The sequence below is a fragment of the Taudactylus pleione genome, unplaced genomic scaffold (genome assembly GCF_031769625.1).
Source record: "Taudactylus pleione unplaced genomic scaffold, aTauple2 ptg000427l, whole genome shotgun sequence".
Classification (NCBI taxonomy): domain Eukaryota; kingdom Metazoa; phylum Chordata; class Amphibia; order Anura; family Myobatrachidae; genus Taudactylus; species Taudactylus pleione.
In genome coordinates this window covers 335758-361503 of record NW_028284829.1, presented here as the reverse complement: position 1 = coordinate 361503, position 25746 = coordinate 335758, and the positions used below count along the sequence as shown (strand labels likewise).

The following is a 25746-nucleotide window of genomic DNA, read 5'->3' as shown; positions in this document are numbered from 1 at the left end:
TCAGTCTGACAGGTTATAATACTCAGGGGAAGCTATGTGTAATACTAACAAATATCTGACACAATCCTTGGAGCATAGACTGTTACTAGAGATACAAACTACAGCAGCGGCGGCCATTTTCCTGTAGTCTCCAAAGTACCGTAATGGTGTCACAGATATATATGTATATACACATAGACCTCTTAAACCAAGAAACGCTGCAGGGTGGGCGTGGTCACGCAGTTTCCATGGCGCCATGTTGGAATCTGGAGAGCGGATGTAACGCCTCCAGGCTCTATAAGTACTTCCGGGGCTGTGAGCCGGGCTGAGGTAATATCTGTGTGTAATAATCTCAGCGGAGGGAGCTATGAGGGAGGGTTATTATGCCGTGCGATATAACGGGGGATACCCAGCGCCCTCTGTGTATAATGCCGGTATTATCATTATTATACAGGGGGAGGGGTATGTGTAGTGATTTTTATGTTTATAGAATAATGTACATGCTCAGAGCACACACACTGTGTATGTGATATTATATAGGGGGAGCGGTCTGTATAGTGATATATAATAAGGAATAAGTTCCCAGCACACACACTGTGTATGTGATATTATTATATAGGGGGAGGGGTCTGTATAGTGATATATAATAAGGAATAAGTTCCCAGCTCACACTGTGTATGTGATATTATTATATAGGGGGAGCGGTCTGTATAGTGATATATAATAAGGAATAAGCTCCCAGCACACACACTGTGTATGTGATATTATTATATAGGGGGAGGGGTCTGTATAGTGATATATAATAAGGAATAAGTTCCCAGCTCACACTGTGTATGTGATATTATTATATAGGGGGAGCGGTCTGTATAGTGATATATAATAAGGAATAAGCTCCCAGCACACACACTGTGTATGTGATATTATTATATAGGGGGAGGGGTCTGTATAGTGATATATAATAAGGAATAAGTTCCCAGCTCACACTGTGTATGTGATATTATACAGGGGGAGGGGTGTGTATACTGATAAATAATAAGAAATAAGCTCCCAGTACACTGTGTATGTGATATTATTATATAGGGGGAGAGGTCTGTATAGTGATATATAATGAGGAATAAGCTCCCAGCACACACACTGTGTATGTGATATTATTATATAGGGGGAGGGGTCTGTATAGTGATATATAATAAGGAATAAGTTCCCAGATCACACTGTGTATGTGATATTATTATATAGGGGGAGCGGTCTGTATAGTGATATATAATAAGGAATAAGTTCCCAGCACACACACTGTGTATGTGATATTATTATATAGGGGGAGGGACCTGTATAGTGATATGTAATGAGGAATAAGCTCCCAGCACACACTGTGTATGTGATATTATTATATAGGGGGAGGTGGTCTGTATAGTGATATATAATGAGGAATAAGCTCCCAGCACACACACTGTGTATGTGCTATAATTATATAGGGGGAGGGGTCTGTATAGTGATATATAATGAGGAATAAGTTCCCAGCACACACACTGTAAGTGATATTATTATATAGGAGGAGGGACCTGTATAGTGATATATAATGAGGAATAAGTTCCCAGCACACACACTGTGTATGTGATATTATTATATAGGGGGAGGGGTCTGTATAGTGATATATAATGAGGAATACGCTCCCAGCACACACTGTGTATGTGATATTATTATATAGGGGGAGAGGTTGGTATAGTGATATATAATGAGGAATAAGCTCACGTCACACACACTGTGGGGTAGATTCAATTATCGCCGCGACTAATTGCCGTCCAAAATCCCTGTGGCACGGGGAAAAGCTATTCAAATAAATAGCCCCTTCCCGTGCCATAAAATCGGGACTCGTGCGCGTAAACACATAATTCTGCATAAACTGTGGATTCAGTTCGTTTTTTCCCCGCGTGCGAGGCCGATTTGGTTGTTTTAACGTGGATTTTACCTCGTACCTCCATGAGCTGCGAGGTAAATGCCGACTGCGGTAACTCGCGCCTGGGGTATCGAAGACTCCCGCACGAGGAATCACCCGCAATTGAATTGGCCTGGTGCGCAATTAGCTGTGGGGTTTTAATTGAATCTGCCCATGTATGTGATATTAGTATATAAGGGAGGGGTTTGTATAGTGATATATAATGAGGTATAATCTCCCAGCACATACACTATGTATGTCATATTATTATATAGGGGAGGGTCTCTATAGTGATATATAATGAGGAATAATCTCCCAGCTTATACACTGTGTATGTTATATTATAATAGTGTCTGTACTGTGATATATAATGAATATTAAGCTCCCAGCATGTGATATTATTATGTATGGGGGAGGGGGTCTGTACTGTGATATATAATGAAGAATAACTTCCCAGCACACACTGTTTTTGTGATATTATTATATATCACATAAACATTATTGTATAGTGATATATAATAAAGAAATTTACTCTGTATTGATGATTCATTTTTTTATATTTATTCTTAGACAATTGAGCTATGAGAAGCCATAGAATCTTTTATTAGACCTCAAGAGAAAGGGAAACCCATTCTGTATAAATCACTGATTCACTGAGGATGGACAAAGACAAGAGTGACAGGATATTACATCTCACCCTGGAGATCATCTACGTGCTGACTGGGGAGGTGAGGACTTATGGGAGTGTCACAGTGACATCATTCTTATCGGTAGTAATAATACCGGGACATGACTGGGGAGGTGAGGACTTATGGGAGTGTCACAGTGACATCATTCTTATCACTAGTAATAATACAGGGACATGACTGGGAAGGTGAGGGCTTATGGGAGTGTCACAGTGACATCATTCTTATCACTAGTAATAATACAGGGACATGACTGGGGAGGTGAGGTCTTATGGGAGTGTCACAGTGACATCATTCTTATCACTAGTAATAATACAGGGATATGACTGGGGAGGTGAGGGATTATGGGAGTGTCACAGTGACATCATTCTTATCGCTAGTAATAATACAGGGACATGACTGGGGAGGTGAGGTCTTATGGGGATGTCACAGTGACATCATTCTTATCACTAGTAATAATACAGGGACATGACTGGGAAGGTGAGGGCTTATGGGGATGTCACAGTGACATCATTCTTATCACTAGTAATAATACAGGGACATGACTGGGAAGGTGAGGGCTTATGGGAGTGTCACAGTGACATCATTCTTATCGCTAGTAATCATACAGGGACATGACTGGGGAGGTGAGGGCTTATGGGAATGTCACAGTGACATCATTCTTATCGCTAGTATTAATACAGGGACATGACTGGGGAGGTGAGGTCTTATGGGAGTGTCACAGTGACATCATTCTTATCACTAGTGACATCATACTTATCACTAGTAATAATACAGGGACATGACTGGGGAGGTGAGGGCTTATGAGAGTGTCACAGTGACATCATACTTATCGCTAGTAATAATACAGGGACATGACTGGGGAGGTGAGGGCTTATGGGAGTGTCACAGTGACATTCTTATCACTAGTAATAATACAGGGACATGACTGGGGAGGTGAGGGCTTATGGGAGTGTCACAGTGACATCATTCTTATCGCTAGTAATAATACAGGGACATGACTGGGGAGGTGAGGGCTTATGGGAGTGTCACAGTGACATCATTCTTATCGCTAGTAATAATACAGGGACATGACTGGGGAGGTGAGGGCTTATGGGAGTGTCACAGTGACATCATTATTATCACTAGTAATAATACAGGGACATGACTGGGGAGGTGAGGGCTTATGGGAGTGTCACAGTGACATTCTTATCACTAGTAATAATACAGGGACATGACTGGGGAGGTGAGGGCTTATGGGAGTGTCACAGTGACATCATTCTTATCACTAGTAATAATTAAGGGACATGACTGGGGAGGTGAGGACTTATGGGAGTGTCACAGTGACATCATACTTATCGCTAGTAATAATACAGGGACATGACTGGGGAGGTGAGGGCTTATGGGAGTGTCACAGTGACATCATTCTTATCACTAGTAATAATACAGGGACATGACTGGGGAGGTGAGGGCTTATGGGAGTGTCACAGTGACATCATTCTTATCACTAGTAATAATACAGGGACATGACTGGGGAGGTGAGGGCTTATGGGAGTGTCACAGTGACATCATTCTTATCACTAGTAATAATACAGGGACATGACTGGGGAGGTGAGGGCTTATGGGAGTGTCACAGTGACATCATTCTTATCACTAGTAATAATACAGGGACATGACTGGGGAGGTGAGGGCTTATGGGAGTGTCACAGTGACATCATTCTTATCGCTAGTAATAATACAGGGACATGACTGGGGAGGTGAGGGCTTATGGGAGTGTCACAGTGACATCATTCTTATCACTAGTAATAATACAGGGACATGACTGGGGAGGTGAGGGCTTATGGGAGTGTCACAGTGACATCATTCTTATCACTAGTAATAATACAGGGACATGACTGGGGAGGTGAGGGCTTATGGGAGTGTCACAGTGACATCATTCTTATCGCTAGTAATAATACAGGGACATGACTGGGGAGGTGAGGTCATATGGGAGTGTCACAGTGACATCATACTTATCGCTAGTAATAATACAGGGACATGACTGGGGGGGTGAGGGCTTATGGGAGTGTCACAGTGACATCATTCTTATCACTAGTAATAATACAGGGACATGACTGGGGAGGTGAGGTCTTATGGGAGTGTCACAGTGACATCATACTTATCACTAGTAATAATACCGGGACATGACTGGGGAGGTGAGGGCTTATGGGAGTGTCACAGTGACATCATTCTTATCACTAGTAATAATACAGGGACATGACTGGGGAGGTGAGGTCTTATGGGAGTGTCACAGTGACATCATTCTTATCACTAGTAATAATACAGGGACATGACTGGGGAGGTGAGGTCTTATGGGAGTGTCACAGTGACATCATTCTTATCGCTAGTAATAATACAGGGACATGACTGGGGAGGTGAGGTCTTATGGGAATGTCACAGTGACATCATTCTTATCACTAGTAATAATACAGGGACATGACTGGGGAGGTGAGGGCTTATGGGAGTGTCACAGTGACATTCTTATCACTAGTAATAATACAGGGACATGACTGGGGAGGTGAGGGCTTATGGGAGTGTCACAGTGACATCATTCTTATCACTAGTAATAATTAAGGGACATGACTGGGGAGGTGAGGACTTATGGGAGTGTCACAGTGACATCATACTTATCGCTAGTAATAATACAGGGACATGACTGGGGAGGTGAGGGCTTATGGGAGTGTCACAGTGACATCATTCTTATCACTAGTAATAATACAGGGACATGACTGGGGAGGTGAGGGCTTATGGGAGTGTCACAGTGACATCATTCTTATCACTAGTAATAATACAGGGACATGACTGGGGAGGTGAGGGCTTATGGGAGTGTCACAGTGACATCATTCTTATCACTAGTAATAATACAGGGACATGACTGGGGAGGTGAGGGCTTATGGGAGTGTCACAGTGACATCATTCTTATCACTAGTAATAATACAGGGACATGACTGGGGAGGTGAGGGCTTATGGGAGTGTCACAGTGACATCATTCTTATCGCTAGTAATAATACAGGGACATGACTGGGGAGGTGAGGGCTTATGGGAGTGTCACAGTGACATCATTCTTATCACTAGTAATAATACAGGGACATGACTGGGGAGGTGAGGGCTTATGGGAGTGTCACAGTGACATCATTCTTATCACTAGTAATAATACAGGGACATGACTGGGGAGGTGAGGGCTTATGGGAGTGTCACAGTGACATCATTCTTATCGCTAGTAATAATACAGGGACATGACTGGGGAGGTGAGGTCATATGGGAGTGTCACAGTGACATCATACTTATCGCTAGTAATAATACAGGGACATGACTGGGGGGGTGAGGGCTTATGGGAGTGTCACAGTGACATCATTCTTATCACTAGTAATAATACAGGGACATGACTGGGGAGGTGAGGTCTTATGGGAGTGTCACAGTGACATCATTCTTATCACTAGTAATAATACAGGGACATGACTGGGGAGGTGAGGGCTTATGGGAGTGTCACAGTGACATCATTCTTATCACTAGTAATAATACAGGGACATGACTGGGGAGGTGAGGGCTTATGGGAGTGTCACAGTGACATCATTCTTATCACTAGTAATAATACAGGGACATGACTGGGGAGGTGAGGGCTTATGGGAGTGTCACAGTGACATCATTATTATCACTAGTAATAATACAGGGACATGACTGGGGAGGTGAGGGCTTATGGGAATATCACAGTGACAGCATTCTTACCTGGTTACCTTTAACATGAGGGCATCTATAACGTTGTCACACTGATAATCTAAATATCGCTCAGTTTAATAGAAATTTGTTTTGTTCTTGTTTATATGTTATAACAATAGGTCCCATGTGTACAGTTCTGTGCCCTCACTATAATACTGTACCCAGAGTTGTGTACTGACTACACAATGATAGTTTTTCCCATGATCCTCTCCTCTCTGGTCACATGGTGGCGTCAGTTCTGCCCATCCTCCATCTTCTCATCTGCGCAGCTGTAGACAAACTGCAGGTAGACGCTGTGAGATAAACGTCATCAGTCACAGGAGTTGGGATATATGTCATTGCTGACTGTACGTTTTTTTTTATGTCACTAATACATTCATGACACTGGCATTAACAGATTTCTCTCTATATTTAGGTGTAAGTAATTTTTACAATTCAATCGGTGCCTCTTCCCTGGCCTTTCTCTAAATGTATAACATAGAGAATAAAGGCTTTTCTACTTCAGGGTCCATAGGGGGTCCACAGGGTTGACCTTGGGGGTTATAGCTGGAACAGGATCCATGGGCACCACACAGTTAAGCTTTTAGCTCCCAGGATGCACTTGGGTCCTCCTCTATACCCCGCCCCCGAGCCACAGGCACCCCAGTGTAAGCTGGTGCCCGGCCGGAGTCGGTCACCGCGCAGGGGGGCTGCAGGAGCAGCCCCCAAAAGCTTTTATTTTAAGTTAAATTTTATTTATTTTTAATCTATTTTTACTACAGACGGCAGCGAAGGGCTGTCTGTACAGACGCCCACGCTGCCGCTCTGATCCCCGACTGGCGCTGCGACGCCAGTACTGATCTGGGGATCGCGGCGGGAGGGCAGAGTCCGTACTAGCCGGACTCTGTCTACCTCCCAGGACTGCTGCCGGAGTCGCCGGGGATTCAGGTAAGCCGCGCGTCGCTGGCTAGCGGCGGCGCGCGGAATGCCTTAAATGCAGTCCTTTAGCCTCCGGTCCGGGGGACAGACCGGAGGCTGCTGGCAGTGGCGGCGGGCCCCCCCCATAACCCGTGGGACCACTAGACCACCAGGGATAACCGGCAAGCGGGAAGCCAGCATCCCTGGGGTTAATGGCCAGCCAGGGGAGGAAGCCTTCCCTGTCAGCGGCTCCTCCCCTCAGCTCAGCGCGCCTTTCAGCACGCAGTCTGGCGTCGCTGAGCTGCAGATTCCTCGGCCACTCCTTCTCTGAGGTCTCCAGCGGCCATTTTCCCAGTGGCAGCGCAGATCTCAGGGAGCACGCGGACCGGTCCCCCTGTGTACCTCTCCCCTGATTAAGGACAGCGTACACAGCACTATAGCCCTCCCAGACACTGAATCTGGGCAGGTTGATTGTAGTGTAAAGGTGCAGTGAGTATATCTTCCTGCATGGTATGTGACTTTTTGCTAGTGCTGCCTGTCTGTGCTTATTTTCCGCTTACTGTCAGCTTATACCTATCCCTTTACTTCTCCTACAAGCCCTGCAGGTGTGTGGGGGAGGGGCGTTTCTACTGACCTCACTTATATAGATCACGTATTTGTGAGGTCCGTCACATACAGTTGTGTGCTACTCAGTGCCATATTGTGGGCTGTTGTTCAGCACACCGGTGAGTGCGTTTTACTTCTACCCTGGTGCCAGATATATAATATATTCTGTCATGTCAGACGAGGAGGTTGAGCGCTCAGTGGCTCCGGTGTTGGCCTCCTGCGGACGCTGTTCTGCAGGAGTAGATAGGGAGGATTTGTCACAGGATGGCCTGTGTAGTCGATGCCAGGTGGCTCCTGGCCCATCCAGACCTTCTCTGGCGCAGGAACCACCGTGGGCGATGTTTTCTCAAGTGCTGGTGTCTATTGCGGACCGTCTGTCGGTCCCGACTGCTCTCCCTACTAGGGCGGTGCCCCAGCCGACCATCCCCCATTCCCCGGGTGTCCCGCAGTTATTGCGGAGTCCTCCTGGGTCTCAATCAGTTGGTCCCTTTGGGGGGTTGCCTATGTATATACAGGCTTCCCCTGTGCCGCAGCAGCCTGTGGTACCTTTTCAGGCCCCTATGGCGACGCCTCCACCATGGGTGGATGTGCTCTCCAACTCCGTGCAAAATTTGGCGGCCGCTTCCTCGGCTTTTCAGTCAATGTTGCAGACTGACATGCCTTCTAGGATTTCTAAACGCCCACTCATGGCACGGGCTGCTCAGGTATCGGACTCAGAGGGTTCCTCAGATGATGGGGAGGTCCCTGATGACACTGACTCGGACGCCTCGGTCCAGGAAATGGATACCAAGTCGTCCATTAATGTGCGAGCACTAGTTAGGGCGGTGCGAGCTATTCTTCTTATAGAGGATGAGGCACCGGTTCCTAGGTCGAAGTTTCCTAGTTTCAAAAAAACTAAGGTGGCTTCTGCGGTGTTTCCCCTGTCTGATCAGTTGACGGATCATATGGCGGTAGCTTGGCAGGCGCCCAGTAAGAGATTCCTTCCTCAGAAGCGGTTGGCTTCTAATTACCCCTTCCCTGAGGCACATTGTAAAAAATGGGAAACTCCACCGGCGGTGGATTCCCATGTCACCCGTTTAACTCGGGGCGCCACCTTACCATTACCGTCGATATCCTCGCTGAAGGATCCCACGGACAGGAAAGTTGAGACTTGCTTAAAGTCTATTTACTCCCTCTCCGGGGCGGTGGCCCGACCGTCCATGGCCATTTCCTGGGTGGCCAAGGCCATTGAGGGGTGGGCCAATGCATTGGAAGATACCTTCCCGGACGACGCTCCGGATGTCCAGCGGGCGTTGTTGGGACAAATGAGGGACGCCGCTTCTTACATTGGAGAAGCTTCTTTAGATGCTAGTCTGCTGACCTCGCGGGTATCGGCTGCAGCGGTGTCTGCCCGCCGATCCTTATGGTTGCGGTCCTGGAGAGCGGACTCTGATTCAAAGAAAGGTCTGGAGGCCTTACCTTTCAATGGGGAATTACTATTTGGTCCGGACTTGGACAAAATAGTGGACACCCTGGCTAAATCCAAGTCGGCCTTCCTCCCTTCGGCGGCACTGCCTGCTAAGGTTCGGAGTTCGGCTTTTCGTTCCTTTCGGGTTCAGGGTAAGGCGAAAGGTCAGTCCTTCCCGAGACAGTCTGCGAGTAAGACGGCCTCTAAACCCAAGAAGCAAGCCTGGAGTGCTCGGCGCCCTTCTTCCAAGCAGGAAGATAAACCTGCGGCCTGATGGGACGGGCCTCCCTCTGGGGGACCTCAGAGTGGGAGGCCGACTTCTTCTATTTGCCCAGTGCTGGCACAATACCACCACGGATGCCTGGGTTCGAGAAGTGGTCTCCCAGGGGTACGCCCTGTCTTTTCGGCACAGACCACCCCACCAGTTTTTCTGCACAAGTCCTTCTCAGGACAAGACCAAGGCGTTACAGGTTCAGGAGGCTATAGAGTCCTTGCTGAAAGCAGGGGTCATTGTTCCCATTCCTCTATCACAACGAGGGACGGGGTATTATTCGTCTCTGTTTCTGGTGCAGAAACCCAATGGTTCTCATCGCCCTATCCTCAACTTGAAGTCTCTGAACAAATTCCTCAGAGTTCCCAAGTTCAGGATGGAAACGTTACGTTCCATCATTCTGGCGATGGAACCGGGGGATTACATGGTGTCCCTGGACATCCAGGACGCCTACCTCCATGTTCCGATAGCATCTTCACACCAGCGGTATCTGAGGTTCGCTATCCTTCAACACCACTATCAGTTCCGGGCGCTACCCTTTGGTCTCTCCACGGCACCGAGGGTGTTCACGAAGATTATGGCGGTCATGGCCGCACATCTTCGGAACCAGAATGTACGGCTGCTGCCGTACCTGGACGACCTCCTGTTGCTGGCGAGCTCCCCGGAGGTACTGCTTCAACATCTCCACCTGACGATCGCTTGCCTGCAAGCACACGGGTGGTTGATAAATTGGAAAAAGTCCTCCCTGATTCCATCACAGCGGATGGTTCATTTGGGAGCCCTGCTGGATTCGCGTCAGCAAAGGATCTTCCTGACTCCGGAGAAGGTCGCCTCACTACAGCTGCGGATACGCAGTTGCCTGAGCCGTTGCCGCCTGTCGGTCCATTCGGCTATGAGAGTTCTGGGGTCCATGGTGTCGACATTCGACATGGTGGAATTTGCCCAGTTCCATTCCCGGCCCCTGCAGGGGCTGATTCTATCAGAATGGAACGGGTTACCTCACCGGATCCGCTCTCAGGTGCTGGTGTTGTCTCCGGACGTTCGGCTATCTTTGGCTTGGTGGCTTCAGACAGCTCATCTGGTCGAGGGGCGCCCATTTTGGGTCCCGGACTGGGTCCTGCTCACGACGGATGCCAGTCTCCGGGGTTGGGGGGCAGTGACCGGCTCTTTGTCGCTTCAGGGTCGTTGGTCAGCGGAAGAAGCACTTCTCCCCATCAACATCCTGGAACTGCGGGCAGTATACAAGGCCCTGCAGTCGTCCGGCCCCGCTCTTCACGGAAGGGCGGTACAGGTGCAGTCCGACAACGCCACCACGGTGGCGTATATCAATCACCAAGGCGGAACTCGCAGTCAGGCAGCGATGTCGGAGGTGTCTCGTATCCTGTCTTGGGCGGAGGGTCACATTCCAGTGATCTCGGCGGTCTTCATCCCCGGAGTCCTCAATTGGGAGGCGGACTTCCTCAGCCGTCACGACGTGCATCCCGGGGAATGGTCGCTTCACCCAGAGGTGTTTCAGCTACTCGTGGACAGGTGGGGACTGCCGGAGCTGGACTTGATGGCCTCCCGTCACAATCACAAGTTGCCCGTTTACGGGTCAAGGACAAGAGACGCAGGTGCAAGTCTGGTGGACGCGCTGTCGCTGACATGGACGTTTCACCTGGCGTATCTGTTTCCTCCGATATCCCTGCTTCCTCGGGTTCTGCGGAAATTCAAGCAGGACGGCGGCATGCTCGTGCTGGTAGCTCCGGCCTGGCCCAGACGTCCTTGGTACTCCGATCTGAGGAGCCTCTCCATCGACGTTCCGTACCTTCTTCCTCAACGTCGGGACCTGTTGTCTCAGGGGCCCTGCCTTTACCCGGATCTGGGTCGGCTGTCTTTGACGGCGTGGCTCTTGAGACAGCCGTCTTGAGGTCTCGGGGCTTCTCCAGTTCGGTTATTGGTACGATGCTCAGGGCACGCAAGCCTGCTTCAGCACGGATTTATCACAGAGTGTGGCACACTTACTTTCAGTGGTGTGAGTCCAGACTTTATGATCCTCAGGTGTTCCGAGTTTCTAGGATCTTGGAATTTCTTCAGTCAGGATTGGATCTCGGCTTACGCCTTGCATCTCTGAAGGTTCATGTGTCCGCCTTGTCCGTGTGGTTTCAACGGCGGATTGCAATACTACCAGACGTTCACACCTTTTTCCAAGGTGTTATCAGGATCCAGCCTCCCTTTGTGCCTCCGGTGGCTCCTTGGGACTTGGCGGTGGTGCTACGGGTCCTGCAGGGTCCTCCGTTTGAGCCTCTTGAGGCGGTGGAGCTCAAGTGGCTGACATTTAAGACGGTTTTTCTCCTGGCAATTGCTTCGGCCAGGAGGGTGTCTGAATTGGGGGCGCTTTCCTGTCGCCCTCCTTTCCTAATTTTTCACCAGGACAGAGCGGTGCTCCGCACTCGTCCTGAGTTTTTGCCCAAAGTGGTCTCGAAGTTCCATATTAATCAGGAACTTGTTGTGCCAGCTTTTCAGTCCCCTGATCTTTCAGCTGGTGAGACTTCCTTAGATGTGGTCCGGGCGCTTAGAATTTATGTAGACCGGACGGCTTCGGTTAGGAAGTCTGATTCCTTGTTTATCCTCTTTGGTTTTCACAAGAGGGGTTGGCCTGCCAACAAACAAACGTTAGCCCGTTGGCTTCGTTCCGTTATTTGTGAGGCTTATGCACAGGAGGGCTTACCTGTGCCAGCCTCTGTTAAGGCTCATTCCACTCGTTCTGTGGGTCCCTCTTGGGCTGCTAGACGTGGCGCTTCTGCTGTTCAGCTGTGTAGGGCGGCCACTTGGTCTTCAATTCAGACGTTTTTGAGGTTCTATGCGTTTGACACCTTTGCCTCTCAGGATGCATCCTTTGGGCGCCGGGTACTCCTTTCAGCACAGGAGCGTCCCCGCCCTTAGTTGTACTGCTTTGGGACATCCCCAAGGTCAACCCTGTGGACCCCCTATGGACCCTGAAGTAGAAAACAAGAGATATGGTAAGAACTTACCTTTGTTATCTCTGTTTCTACGAAGTCCATAGGGTCCACAGGGCGCCCGCCCTGACGCACCTGGCTTCAAATGGGCTGTGTGGCTGGTCACCGGTTTTCCGTCTCCTATTGCTGTGAGTATGGTTTCTTGTGTGTTCCAGTCTTCCTTCTCTCTGTTCCATATTCTCCTCCGGCCTAGGCTGCTTACCAACTGGGGTGCCTGTGGCTCGGGGGCGGGGTATAGAGGAGGACCCAAGTGCATCCTGGGAGCTAAAAGCTTAACTGTGTGGTGCCCATGGATCCTGTTCCAGCTATAACCCCCAAGGTCAACCCTGTGGACCCTATGGACTTCGTAGAAACAGAGATAACAAAGGTAAGTTCTTACCATATCTCTTGTTATTATGTACATACATCCCCTGTCCTACCTGTAACGGTTTCCTATGTGTACTGTCTGGTAGACTATATTAAGTACTTACCTCTCATACTATCTTCTGTAGGTCTCCCGTTCTCAGTCCTCTGTCTACTACAAGCTCCTCTATAAAGTCATCTCGCTGTTCCCATTAATTTGATGAAAGCAGATGATAGACCTGTGGGTGCTGGCTGTAGATAGAGGACTCAGAACGATGGGCCCTATGGAGATGTCGGGAGAGGTGACCCCTTGTATTGCTCTCTTTCCCAATACACAGGATTACACAGCACTGATACAGAGATCTGGAGAGTGTGAGACACCCAGGAGCCATCCCCATGTGTCAGGAGGACTAAGCAGGACCCTGAGCTCCATCACGGTGCCTCCACCTCACTTCCTGATACATGAGAGAGACAATGACCAGAAGATCCTGGAACTCACCAACAAGATCATCCGGCTGGTGACAGGAGAGGTGACTGCTGGGAATGGGAGGTTATACAGTAACACCAGGGGATGTGTCTGGGTGATGACTGTGTCACTGTGTGTGTCAGGTTCCCATAAAGTGTCAGGAGGAGCCGGAGAATTCTGAAGGTCACCAAGATCTGTATGAGGATGTGAGGATGGAGAATCACTGGCTCCTCTCATCACTGGGTAAGTGGGGACTTTCATTTACTGTAAACGGGGGAGCGAATTTGGGGGTCACCAAGGCACACTCATTATTTACAATGTACTCAGTCACCATGTGTCTCCTACAGATGGACCCAGCAGCAGAAACCCCCCAGACAGAGATCTCCGCCATCGTCAGTCACAGGATGGTACAGAGGGAAATCACAGGACCACACAGGAGGATCAGGTAGGGGGGATTTTAGGGTCTCTCCAATTACCAAAGTGACTTTTTATTATATGATCTGTAAAAAAGCTGCGTGGATCTTACACCGTAATATTTTAGTTTATTAATTCGTATATTATTAATTATGGTATTTTAATTCAAAAAGAGAGTTTTTATAGTGTAACATGTCTTAGAGTGGATATATCGGAAAATCTGTGAGCAGAATGGAACAGCCTCGGCTTTTGGTAACATGGCAGGTTTCCATGCATGCAGCAATCTATTATTAACCACGTGTTACTGCAAGTCACCGTCCTGTTTTTTTTGCTCAGTGTTCTGAATAGAAATTTAGAAAGTAATACCCGCCTAGTGTACAATTAGCTGGAACAAATGGCTTTCTGGTCTGTTACAATGGTTTAAAACATGAAAAAGGCTTGTGCTCCGTGTCCACCTGGGCATTTGTCTGGTTATTGCACAGCACGGAATTTGCCTACCTTGAGCACTGGTTGCCCCTCCGTGCAGTGGACATGCCATTGAGAAAACCATCTCTGAATCTGCTCCTTCTCCAGACTTCCCACTCTCCGAGCGCCCGAGTCAGGTCTTCTCATCCTATGTGCCTCACTACCACTTGCTACTAGCCCTGGAGGCCCTTACACTCCTTGGAGGGACCCTGGACACTTGAGCTCCAACTCACTACCACTGTCTTTCCCCATGGAAATTGTTGCCGATGTACTATCTTCAGGCCGTTCACTGCTCCCTCTCCCCTACACTCCTCACTGCTACCAGTCTGCTCTGCAGCCTCAGGTAGGGGGAACAACATCTCCCTCCACCTGTGCTGCTCTTCTTCAGTGTTCTCTGCAAGTTGAGTGTCTCTTACAGCACCGACCTCACCTAACCACAGCCTGCTCTCCAGCCTCAGGTAGGGGGAACAACATCTCCCTCCACCTGTGCTGCCCTTCTGCAGTGCTCCCTGCACGGTGACTGTCTCTTACAGCACTGACCTCACCTAACCACAGCCTGCTCTCCAGCCTCATGTAGGGGGAACAACATCTCCCTCCACCTGTGCTGCCCTTCTGCAGTGCTCCCTGCACGGTGACTGTCTCTTACAGCACCGACCTCACCTAACCACAGCCTGCTCTCCAGCCTCAGGTAGGGGGAACAACATCTCCCTCCACCTGTGCAGGCCTTCTGCAGTGCTCCCTGCACGGTAACTGTCTCTTACAGCACCGACCTCACCTAACCACAGGCTGCTCTCCTGCCTCAGGTAGGGGGAACAACATCTCCTTCCACCTGTGCTGCCCTTCTGCAGTGCTCCCTGCACGGTGACTGTCTCTTACAGCACCGACCTCGCCTAACCACAGCCTGCTCTCCAGCCTCAGGTAAGGGGAACAACATCTCCCTCCACCTGTGCTGCTCTTCTGCAGTGCTCCCTGCACGGTGACTGTCTCTTACAGCACCGACCTCACCTAACCACAGCCTGCTCTCCAGCCTCAGGTAGGGGGAACAACACACCCTGCTCCGGCTGCATGAATCCCTGCCCATGCTGCTCGTCAGGCCCCCTGTCCTGGAGCTGTCACAGCCAGTACATAGCCATCACATCCCTCTGCCCTGGAGTGCAGTTGGCACAATACAGCCGAGCCCTAGACATTACCTGATGGCCATGTGGTGTGCCCATATCCCTTGCGGCTGAGCCTGCCACCACTGTCTTATGGAGATACGGTGGAGTCTAACACTCCGGTGACACTCGCTGTCTACTTACTCCAAAATACTTACTGCAGTATCTGCCTCATTCCTGACCAAATCCCCAAATCCATTGGCTGAAATGCAACTCTCAGGGAACCTCCACCATGCGTCACTGTTGCCTGCAAACACTCATTATTGTTCCGCTCTCCAGGTAATTGAGAAAAATAAACTATAAACGCTCCTATTTGTGAAACTATTCTTACTTTGCAGCATTTTTTCCACACCTGCCTAAACCTTTTGCACAGTACTGTATGTGTATTAATAACTAGCTGTTATTGTACAGTGCATCATTTTGTGTGTGTATATATGCATACATATATGTATATATATTTTTTAGTTAATATATACGTTATTGTTTATTATGTTTCCTTTTGTTATTTGGCCAATCAGTTCACTCCATAAACGTGACCACCTCTCCCTCCTATGTAACTAGGACATGTCACACTGTGAGCGCTCTCTGACCTCTATCTATACTGTGTACTTGGTGTAACCCGTTGCTGGTTTGTTTTGTGATCAGGAGAAAATGCTAATTATTATTATATCTGCTTGTGTATCACACCTACTTCTGTCATTATACACAATAGGGAGCTATGCTGATTGTTACTATGCCGTGGTATGGGATTATTATCTTTATGATATATTTGTTGTGTCTGGGATTATTAGCTTTATGATATATTTGTTGTGTCTGGGATTATTATCTTTATGATATATTTGTGTCTGGGATTATCTTTATGATATATTTGTTGTGTCTGGGATAATTAGCTATATGATATATATGTTGTGTCTGGGATAATTATCTTTATGATATATTTGTGTCTGGGATTATTAGCTTTATGATATATTTGTATGTGGGATTATTATCTTTATGATATATTTGTTGTGTCTGCGATTATTAGTTTTATTATATATTTGTTGTGTCTGGGATTATTATCTTTATGATATATTTGTGTCTGGGATTATCTTTATGATATATTTGTTGTGTCTGGGATAATTAGCTATATGATATATATGTTGTGTCTGGGATAATTATCTTTATGATATATTTGTGTCTGGGATTATTAGCTATATGATATATTTGTTGTGACTAGGATTATTATCTTTATGATATATTTGTGACTAGGATTATTAGCTTTATGATATATTTGTATGTGGGATTATTATCTTTATGATATATTTGTTGTGTCTGCGATTATTAGTTTTATGATATATTTGTTGTGTCTGGGATTATTATTTTTATGATATATTTGTTGTGTCTGGGATTATTAGCTCTATGATATATTTATTGTGTATGGGATTATTAGCTTTATGATATATTTGTGACTAGGATTATTAGCTTTATGATATATTTGTGTCTGGGATTATTAGCTCTATGATATATTTCTTGTGTCTGGGATTATTAGCTCTATGATATATTTATTGTGTATGGGATTATTAGCTTTATGATATATTTGTGACTAGGATTATTAGCTTTATGATATATTTGTGTCTGGGATTATTAGCTCTATGATATATTTCTTGTGTCTGGGATAATTAGATTTATGATATATTTGTGTCTGGGATTATTATCTTTATGATATATTTGTTGTGTCTAGGATTATTAGCTTTATGATATATTTGTTGTGTCTGGGATTATTAGCTTTATGATATATTTGTTGTGTCTGGGATTATTAGTTTGATGATATATTTGTTGTGTCTGGGATTATTATCTTTATGATATATTTGTTGTGTCTGGGATTATTAGTTTTATGATATATTTATTGTGTCTGGGATTATTATCTTTATGATATATTTGTTGTGTCTGGGATTATTAGACTGACGTCCTGACTGCTATTAAAGTAGAATTAGAAGAGGAGGAGGAGGAAGAGACGTATGTGAGGGGTGATCGGCAGTGTAAGGAGGAGGAGATCCCTACAGATATCAGCGCAGGTGAGTGATACACTTACTACAGAAGAAAGTCTTATATTCTGTGTATTCAGTCCCTAAAACAATTTCTTATTCTACACCCTCATCTGTCATCTGGATGAAAGGAAGGGGGGGAGGGGGATTGGGGGGGGGGCAGGAGTCACCCTGCTCCCTCCCGGTCAGTCTGACTATGCTTTGTAGGGAGGAGGAGATCCCTACAGATATCAGCGCAGGTGAGTGATACACTTACTACAGGAAACTGTCTCTTATTCTTCACCCTCTGTCAGCACAAACTAATGAGAGCAAATCCTGTCTGCCCAGGGAGGGGGTTATCAGACGTCACCTGCCCCTATTACCCCCCTGCTCTCCTCACATCACATCATTGTGCGCTGGTAGCTAATAGATACCACCAGTCTCCTCCGCTGTATCTCCAGGGATGTCACCCAGAGCAGGCTCCATGGTGTCACCCATGATCCTCCCCCCTATGGCATTACCTGTAATCCGCTCTGTGTGCTACACTTTATATCACCTGTTCTCTTCCCTGTGTGATAATCCATTAATATATATGTTCTTCATTTATCCGTATATCAACACTGTAACACTAAGGCAAATACCAGACTCTTCTCCCCCCTGTAAGATCACACAGCCCATCCCAACATCCACCTTCTCACACACACGGAGGTGTCACCACACAGCCATCATTGCCCAATAGCTCCCCTCTAATCTACTGCTGCTCTTCATCTGCTCATCTGCCCCTGTACCCTCACCTGCCCTGTACCCTCATCTGCCCCTGTACCCTCACCTGCCCTGTACCCTCATCTGCCCCTGTACCCACACCTGCTCCCGTACCCTCACCTGCCCGTGCTTCCTTCCACTTCATGCTGTTACCCGTCTGTGTCCTGCTCCATTCTCTTCCTCTGTCCTGATACTCTTTGTGTATCTGTCCAAGGGGTGTGTGTGTAGTGCCATGCCATATCTCGCTGCTAATGCCAAGGGTGTGTGTGTAGTGCCATGCTTGGTCTCACTGCTAATGCCAAGGGTGTGTGTGTGTAGTGCCATGCCAGGTCTCACTTCTAATGCCAAGGGTGTGTGTGTAGTGATGCCAGGTCTCACTGCTAATGCCAAGCGTATGTGTAGTACCATGCCAGGTCTCACTGCTAATGCCAAGGGTGTATGTGTAGTGTCATGCCATGCCAGGTCTCACTGCTAATGCCAAGGGTGTGTGTAGTGCCATGCCAGGTCTTGCTGCTAATGCCAAGGGTGTGTGTGTAGTGATGCCAGGTCTCACTGCTAATGCCAAGCGTATGTGTAGTACCATGCCAAGTCTCGCTGCTGATGCCAAGGGTGTGTGTAGTGTCATGCCATGCCAAGTCTCGCTGCTAATGCCAAGGGTGTGTGTAGTGTCATGCCAGGTCTCGCTGCTAATGCCAGGGCTGTGTGTGTAGTGCCATGCCAGGTCTCGCTGCTAATGTAGCCCGTGTCTGCTCCAGTGTCTGTGGGTGAGGGCAGCGCTGCCTTGGATAATGCCACTGGCCGATGAGGCTTCCCATCCTATGGTGCTGGCCGGGAAACGTGTCTGCTTCTGAAATGATACTCGCCACAGTCTGCATTCTGCTGGCGCTGTCCCAATCTGCGTGTCAGTGTGGCGTGATGTATGTAATGTGCTTGCTGATGTGGTTGTATAATTGTAATGAGCTGTTCCTAGTTTTACAAATCATATTAATATTTTGGGAATTATGAAATAAGATGTCTATTTCCTTATATTTACTTCCACCAGATGGATGCAAACACGGGAATACCCTGGAGGTACAACTCCTTTCATCTACAGATTTTAAAATGGAAGATAACATCTCACAAGACAGTACAGTAGAAAACCCTATTATTCTAAATGTATATTCAATACTTTCCAGTGCCGATAAATCATCGGATCCCTCTAATCATGAGACCTGTTCCACTGATAACATAGACATTGCTACACATAGCACATCTCTTATCGATGACAAAATAGTTAATTGTTCTAAGGGTGGAAAATGTTTTAACGCTAAATCTTCTCTTCATAAACATCAGAGAACTCGCATAGATAGGAAACCATTTCCATGTTCTGAGTGCGGAAAAGGGTTCACAGCTAAGTCATCTCTTCTTGAGCATCAGAGATCTCACACAGGGGAGAAACTCTTTCCATGTTCTGAGTGTGAGAAATGTTTTACCAACAAATCGCAGCTTCTTATGCATCACAGAACACACACAGGTGAGAAACCATTTCCGTGTTCTGAGTGTGGGAAATGTTTTACCAACAAATCACAACTTCGTATACATCAAAGAATTCACACAGGAGAGAAACCATACCCATGTTCTGTGTGTGGGAAACAGTTTAGACAGCTATCAATTCTTATTCGACATAAGAGAACTCACACGGGCGAGAAACCGTTTCCATGTCCTGAGTGTGGGAGATGTTTTTCATGCAAATCAAGTCTTATCCGACATCAGGCAAGTCTTTTTAAACACAACAAAAGTAACATAACAGCAATACTCTATCCATGTTCGGAATGTGGGAAATTTTTTAAAACCAAAAGACAACTTTTTGAACATCAGGGAAGTCACACAGGTGAGAAACAGTTTCCATGTTCTCAGTGTGGGAAATGTTTTAAAACCAAAAGACAGTTTCTTGTACATCAGAGAACTCACATAGGTGAGAAACAGTTTCCGTGTTCAGAGTGTGGAAATTGGTTTACAAAGAAAGCGCTACTTATTATACATCAGAGAACTCACACAGTTGAGAAACCTTTTCCATGTTCTGAATGTGGGAAATGTTTTAAAACTAAAAGACAGTTACTTATACATCAGAGAATGCACACAGGTGATAACCCACTTCTATGTTCTGAGTGTGGGAAATGTTGTACAAACAAAGCGCAGCTTATTATACATCAGAGAACGCACATAAGTGAGAAACCTTTTCCATGTTCTCAGTGTGGGAAATGTTTTAAAACCAAAAGACAGTTTCTTGTACATCAGGGAACTCACACAAGTGAGAACCCAATTATATGTTCTGAGTGTGGGAAATGTTGTACAAACCAAGCGCAGCTTATTCTACATCAGAGAACGCACACAAGTGAGAAACCTTTTCCATGTTCTGAGTGTGGGAAATGTTGTACAAACCAAGCGCAGCTTATTATACATCAGAGAACTCACACAGGTGAGAAACTATTTCCATGCTCTGAGTGTGGAAAATGTTTTACATCTAAGGGACAACTTATACATCAGAGAACTCACACAGGTGAGAAACAGTTTTCGTGTTCTAAGTGTGGGAATTGTTTTACAAAGAAAGCGCTACTTATTATGCATCAGAGAACGCACAAGGGTGAGAAACCGTTTCCATGTCCTGAGTGTGGGAAATGTTTTACAAAAAAAGCAAAACTTATCATACATCAGAGAATGCACACGGGTGAGAAACCGTTTCCATGCTCTGAGTGTGGGAAATGTTTTACAAAGAAAGCGCAATTTATCATACATGAGAGAACGCACACGGGAGAGAAACTATTCCAATGTCCTGAGTGTGGGAAATGTTTTACCGACAAATCGCATCTCCTTATACATCAGAGAACTCACACAGGTGAGAGGCCATTTCTGTGCTCTGAGTGCGGAAAATTGTTTACAACTAAATCCTCTCTGGTTGAGCATCAGAGAAAGCACACTGGTGAGAAACCTTTTTCATGTTCTGAGTGTGGGAAACTGTTTATACAGCAATCAATACTTATTCGACATCAGAGAACTCACACAGGTGTGAAACCGTTTATGTGCTTTGAGTGTGGAAAATGTTTTACAATGAAAACGCATCTTATTGTGCATCAGAGAACTCACACAGGCGAGAAACCGTTTTCTTGTTCTAAGTGCGGGAGATGGTTTACACACAAACACAGTCTCGTCAGACATCAGGGAACTCACACGGGCTAGCAGTCATTTCCGTGCTCTGACCACAGATCAGGTCTTGCTCAGCATCAGTAACATCACTCAGAACAAAAGCAGCTGGTGCCGTGACTTAATATTGTAAAAGCAGTTGATAGTAGTGCAGTTTAATATATATAGATTATAAAAATTGTTAATTTGACATCTTTGACTTATGGAGATCAATTCAATGCTCCAGTCTCACGTTATTTATAAACAATGTATAATCTTAATTCCTATCAACATACATGGTATGTATGTCCTCAACATAGGATGGAAACAGATCTCTTGTGTGGAATTTAGGGCAGATTACTGACTATTGGGCGCTGCATACCACAGTAATAATTACACTTTGTTGTTATATTGGTGTAAGTCAGGAGTCTTCTACCCGTGGCGCCGTTCACCGTGGCCCACCGATTGGGGTACCCTTGGAGCTGTTGCCCATTGCTCGCCTGTTGTGTCTCTTCAGTATTTTGTGAATGAGACACAGAGGCAGGCATTAGGGTGCGCGGCTGCTTACAGTGACTGGGGGGGTGGAGGGGGACGCACCTTGGAGTCATGCTGAGTATACTGCCTGGCCACAATCAGATTAGAGCGGCCGGGCAGCCGCAGCATTCTCTTCTAGACCATGACTCCCGTGTCTCGGCCACCAGTCATCTGACTCCCCTCCTTGCCCCGCCGGCTGTAACATCACAGCAGTGCACTGTCTGTACACTGTTTTGGTTGCTAGATAGCTGATTGGTGGATGATGCTGGCCATCCACCAATTACTGTCGTGGGTGTATCTAAGCATTGCTTTGTGGATGGCTGGAGCTATCCACCAATCAAAGGAAAGGAAACTACAAATGCAAAGCAGGAGAAGTGTGGAGCCATAGGGCACAGCAGCAGGAGAAAAGAAGATGGCCGCCCCCATAGATCTGAGGTCTGATTTTTGAATGGATCCTTTATGCTGGAGGGGGGCAGTTATGGGGCATAATTGTTTGAGGATGGGGGAAACTATCTGACATTAATGGAGAAGGATATGGGGCATAATTATAATTGTGGGAGGAGGGGGACCGTTCTGGACCTAATTAAAATTGTAGGGGGAGGCAGTTATAGAACATAATTGTGTGAGGAGGAGGCAGGGTCTAAATACCACAGTATAGCTTAGTGGCCCTCAGGCTTCGTTGAATGTTTTAATGTGGCCCACTCGGTTGAAGACCCCTGATGTAAGTAGTGGTATAAAAGGACTCAAGTTTTACGCATACTTAGAGCTGGTGAGGTGTGACGTCTTTTGTACCTTTTAGGTGCACTTTATGGGCCTGATTAAGATTTAGGAGCAGTTTGCACCCGGGCAAAGCCATGTGACACTGCAGGTGGAGCAGATTCAAACATGAGCAGAGCTTTATGGTTGGGAAGGGGTGTGACCTAGCCTCAATCTACATGGCAGTGTGAGAACCAGGCTGCCCAGTATGTGCCCATTACATGCACATCAGCCAGTGTGTACCCTGCATGCAGACATATAACTACATGGGCACCCCTGGCATTGCTACGTGGTTTGTTCCAAGAGCAAATTGCTCCTTGGTTGCTCAATTTTATATGCTCCTAACTCTGAACTAGGACCAATAGGAGAAATTACATTTATAGGGACATACATGTAATAACACTCAGACACTAATGTAGCATGTAATAATTACAGTCCTTTAGGACATACATGAGGCGTGAATGAGAGCAGTGTTTTTGGAATAAAGTGTAAAAGGTGACATTATTGAGGAGTGTGGTGCTATATAGTAGACAGGATGTTTGGTTATAGTGGTTACTCTTTCCCCCATGCACATCTTCATCTTTACTCGCAGACTATTGCACAGTGACAGCTATATTTCTTCCCAAATGTGGCATGTGGGTATGCTAATATGTCATCGCTGTGCCAGTATACAGGCGTATTTCTGTAACCGCGCTCTGGTCGGTAACTTACCCCCTGGGCTTCCAGCCATTCTCTGGTTGGGTGTTCCTGATAGAAGCGTTACTGTACATGGATTCCTCATGTCCTGGCAACAGCCGGATAAGAGCCTCTCTCACCTTCTCCGTGGACTTGGATCTGGAGGATAAGGACATCTCTGTAATGATATCTGATGGCCTCTTTCTTGGACATAATAAATGGTGCTAAGAGGCCGCAGGACATAGGGAACTGATGTGTGTCCATCTTGTCTTATACCATTTAATGCATCAGCTGCACAATATCCATGTGACAGGAAGGATTTGTACAGGAGATCCCCATATCTGTTGTGTGTGAGTAATGAGTTGTTGGGCCTGTGAGGACTTCCTGGAGCTCTGACGTGGATAGAGGCACCGGCAGTATACAGATTAAGGAAGATGCAAAACTAGATGCATGAAAACACAGACATCATCCATGACCACGAGGGCAATTCTGACATTAATATCATTCAAGAGAACAACTTCAATCAGCATCTTTACAGCTAAAGTCATCACACTGAACTTTGGCTTACATCATACAGACACATATATGTGACTACGTTGTGACTGCACCCGTGATGTATTTCATGTAGGATGGCTCTAATAATTACAGTCAGTCATGGCCGCCATGTTGTGCGCTGTGGTGACCTCCATGAGAATGCCGCCTCTCCGCTCATTAGGAACCAATTACATCACTGAGGAATTTTATCACTGAATTCTAAAGACTTCCCCAAAATGGCGGCATGTACTATGGGCTGGTGACATTTAGGATATATATAATATGTTGGATATCAGAATATTTTAATATGTCACTATGCGTGTTACGGTACATTGCTAGCCTATGTTATGCTCATATACTGTGTACATGTGTAGTTTCACAGTGACTGATGGAATTTGTTTTAGGTTCAGTTTGATTTGAAATTTTATATATACTTTTTCTTTGCATAGAGAATAAGTAGCTGATGTGACAGTACAGGACATATATGGGTATGCCATGTAATTATGTGATTAGTACACACATCAGGTAATAAATTCTGTAATTACCAAACAAGTTGACCTCTTGCGTTTTGTTTTTAAAGATCATGTAACAAAAGAGTAAAAAAGTGAAAAGAGAATGCAGGAAAAGAGCCTGTAATAAGGGGAGAGCCTGTATAACGTCTGGAGAGCAGGGAGAGTGATGTTGGTAATATACGGGAATTTTTATTCAATAAATTGCGGGTTTTTAGAAGTGGAGATGTTGCCCATAGCAACCAGATTCTAGCTAAGTAGAATCTTATTGGTCGCTATGGGCTTAGAGTCTTCCAGCAATATACCAGAAGGAGACTCATGAACATGGCAGCATAAGATACCCAGCAACCAGGAGCCAGGGATCCACTGATCATAAAGGTTAGATAAAGCCCAAGCAAAGAGGGAGTGCACAGGAGTCACTTAAAACTCCTGCCTCTGAAGTGCCTAGTGAGTGCTAGCACCGCTCAGCTGATCACATGTCCAGGTATCTGGTCTTCTGCAAAGGGGTAGTAAATCCAAGATTACATCATCCATGAACTAGCACCACCATGTGGTACCTGGATGCAGGCGCTGGTGGAGAGGAGCCACATCTCGGCAAACCCTGCTGTGAGAGAAGCAGGCACCAGTGACTGATTGGACCCGGTAAGTAGGAGCCTCTGTTCAGCAGTTTAATGACAGTACCATTCCTTTTAAAAGTGGTCTCAGGACACCTTCCAAGAGGTCTATGAGGAAACTGCTGATGGAATTTCTTGACTAAAGCAGCGGCATGTACATTATTAATGTCCACCCAAGTCCTGTCTTCTGGGTCATATCCTTTCCACCAAATAAAATACTGTAGTTTTGCCCTAGAAATCTGGAATATTTAAATGACTTCACCTCAAACTCTTCCCCAAATTGAGTTGGTATCTCTGTAAGTCTCGGATCAGGAGTGTAAAATCTGTTGATGATAAAAGGTTTAAGCAGAGAGATGTGAAAAGCGTTGGGGATTCGGGGGGAAGGAGGCTGGATTGGTGACTCGAAGGATACTAAAGAGACAGATGTAGCGCTGGACAAATTTCTTGGAAGGGACCCGTAGTCTCAGGTTCTGTTTCGAGAGCCAAACTCTGTCTCTGACCTTTAGATTGTTCATGGCTCTACTTTTCTTGTAGGCAAAGAATTCATAGTGATCACAGGTCTTGAGATTGTAATTAATCTGCCAGATATTAGAAAAGATTCTTGGCAGTAGAAACATAGCTTAACATGCAATGGGTGTTTTTGGGCGCCAGCAATGCAGATGCACAGAATAGATACCTGTCACAATCCGGTGAAGGTGATCCTCTGTGGAGGACGGTGAGCCAGGGGGTTCAGGTGACTATCGGAGTGACTGTGGCTAGGTCTCCTATTTGCGGCCGAACCCAGGTTTGGCTAGACTTGCCCAGAG

General features: G+C 46.4%; 1 protein-coding gene across 1 annotated transcript; it reads left to right on the top strand.

The window, feature by feature from the left end:
• Window positions 1–2490: 2490 nt before the first annotated feature.
• Window positions 2491–24369, top strand: LOC148506099 (uncharacterized). Its single transcript, XM_088447271.1, has 6 exons — window positions 2491–2640; window positions 13234–13425; window positions 13505–13604; window positions 13709–13806; window positions 17334–17448; window positions 19202–24369. Exons 1-6 carry the CDS (start codon window positions 2572–2574, stop codon window positions 21373–21375), a joined length of 2748 nt encoding a protein of 915 aa, XP_088303397.1. The 5' UTR covers window positions 2491–2571; the 3' UTR covers window positions 21376–24369.
• The last annotated feature ends 1377 nt before the right edge of the window (window positions 24370–25746 follow it).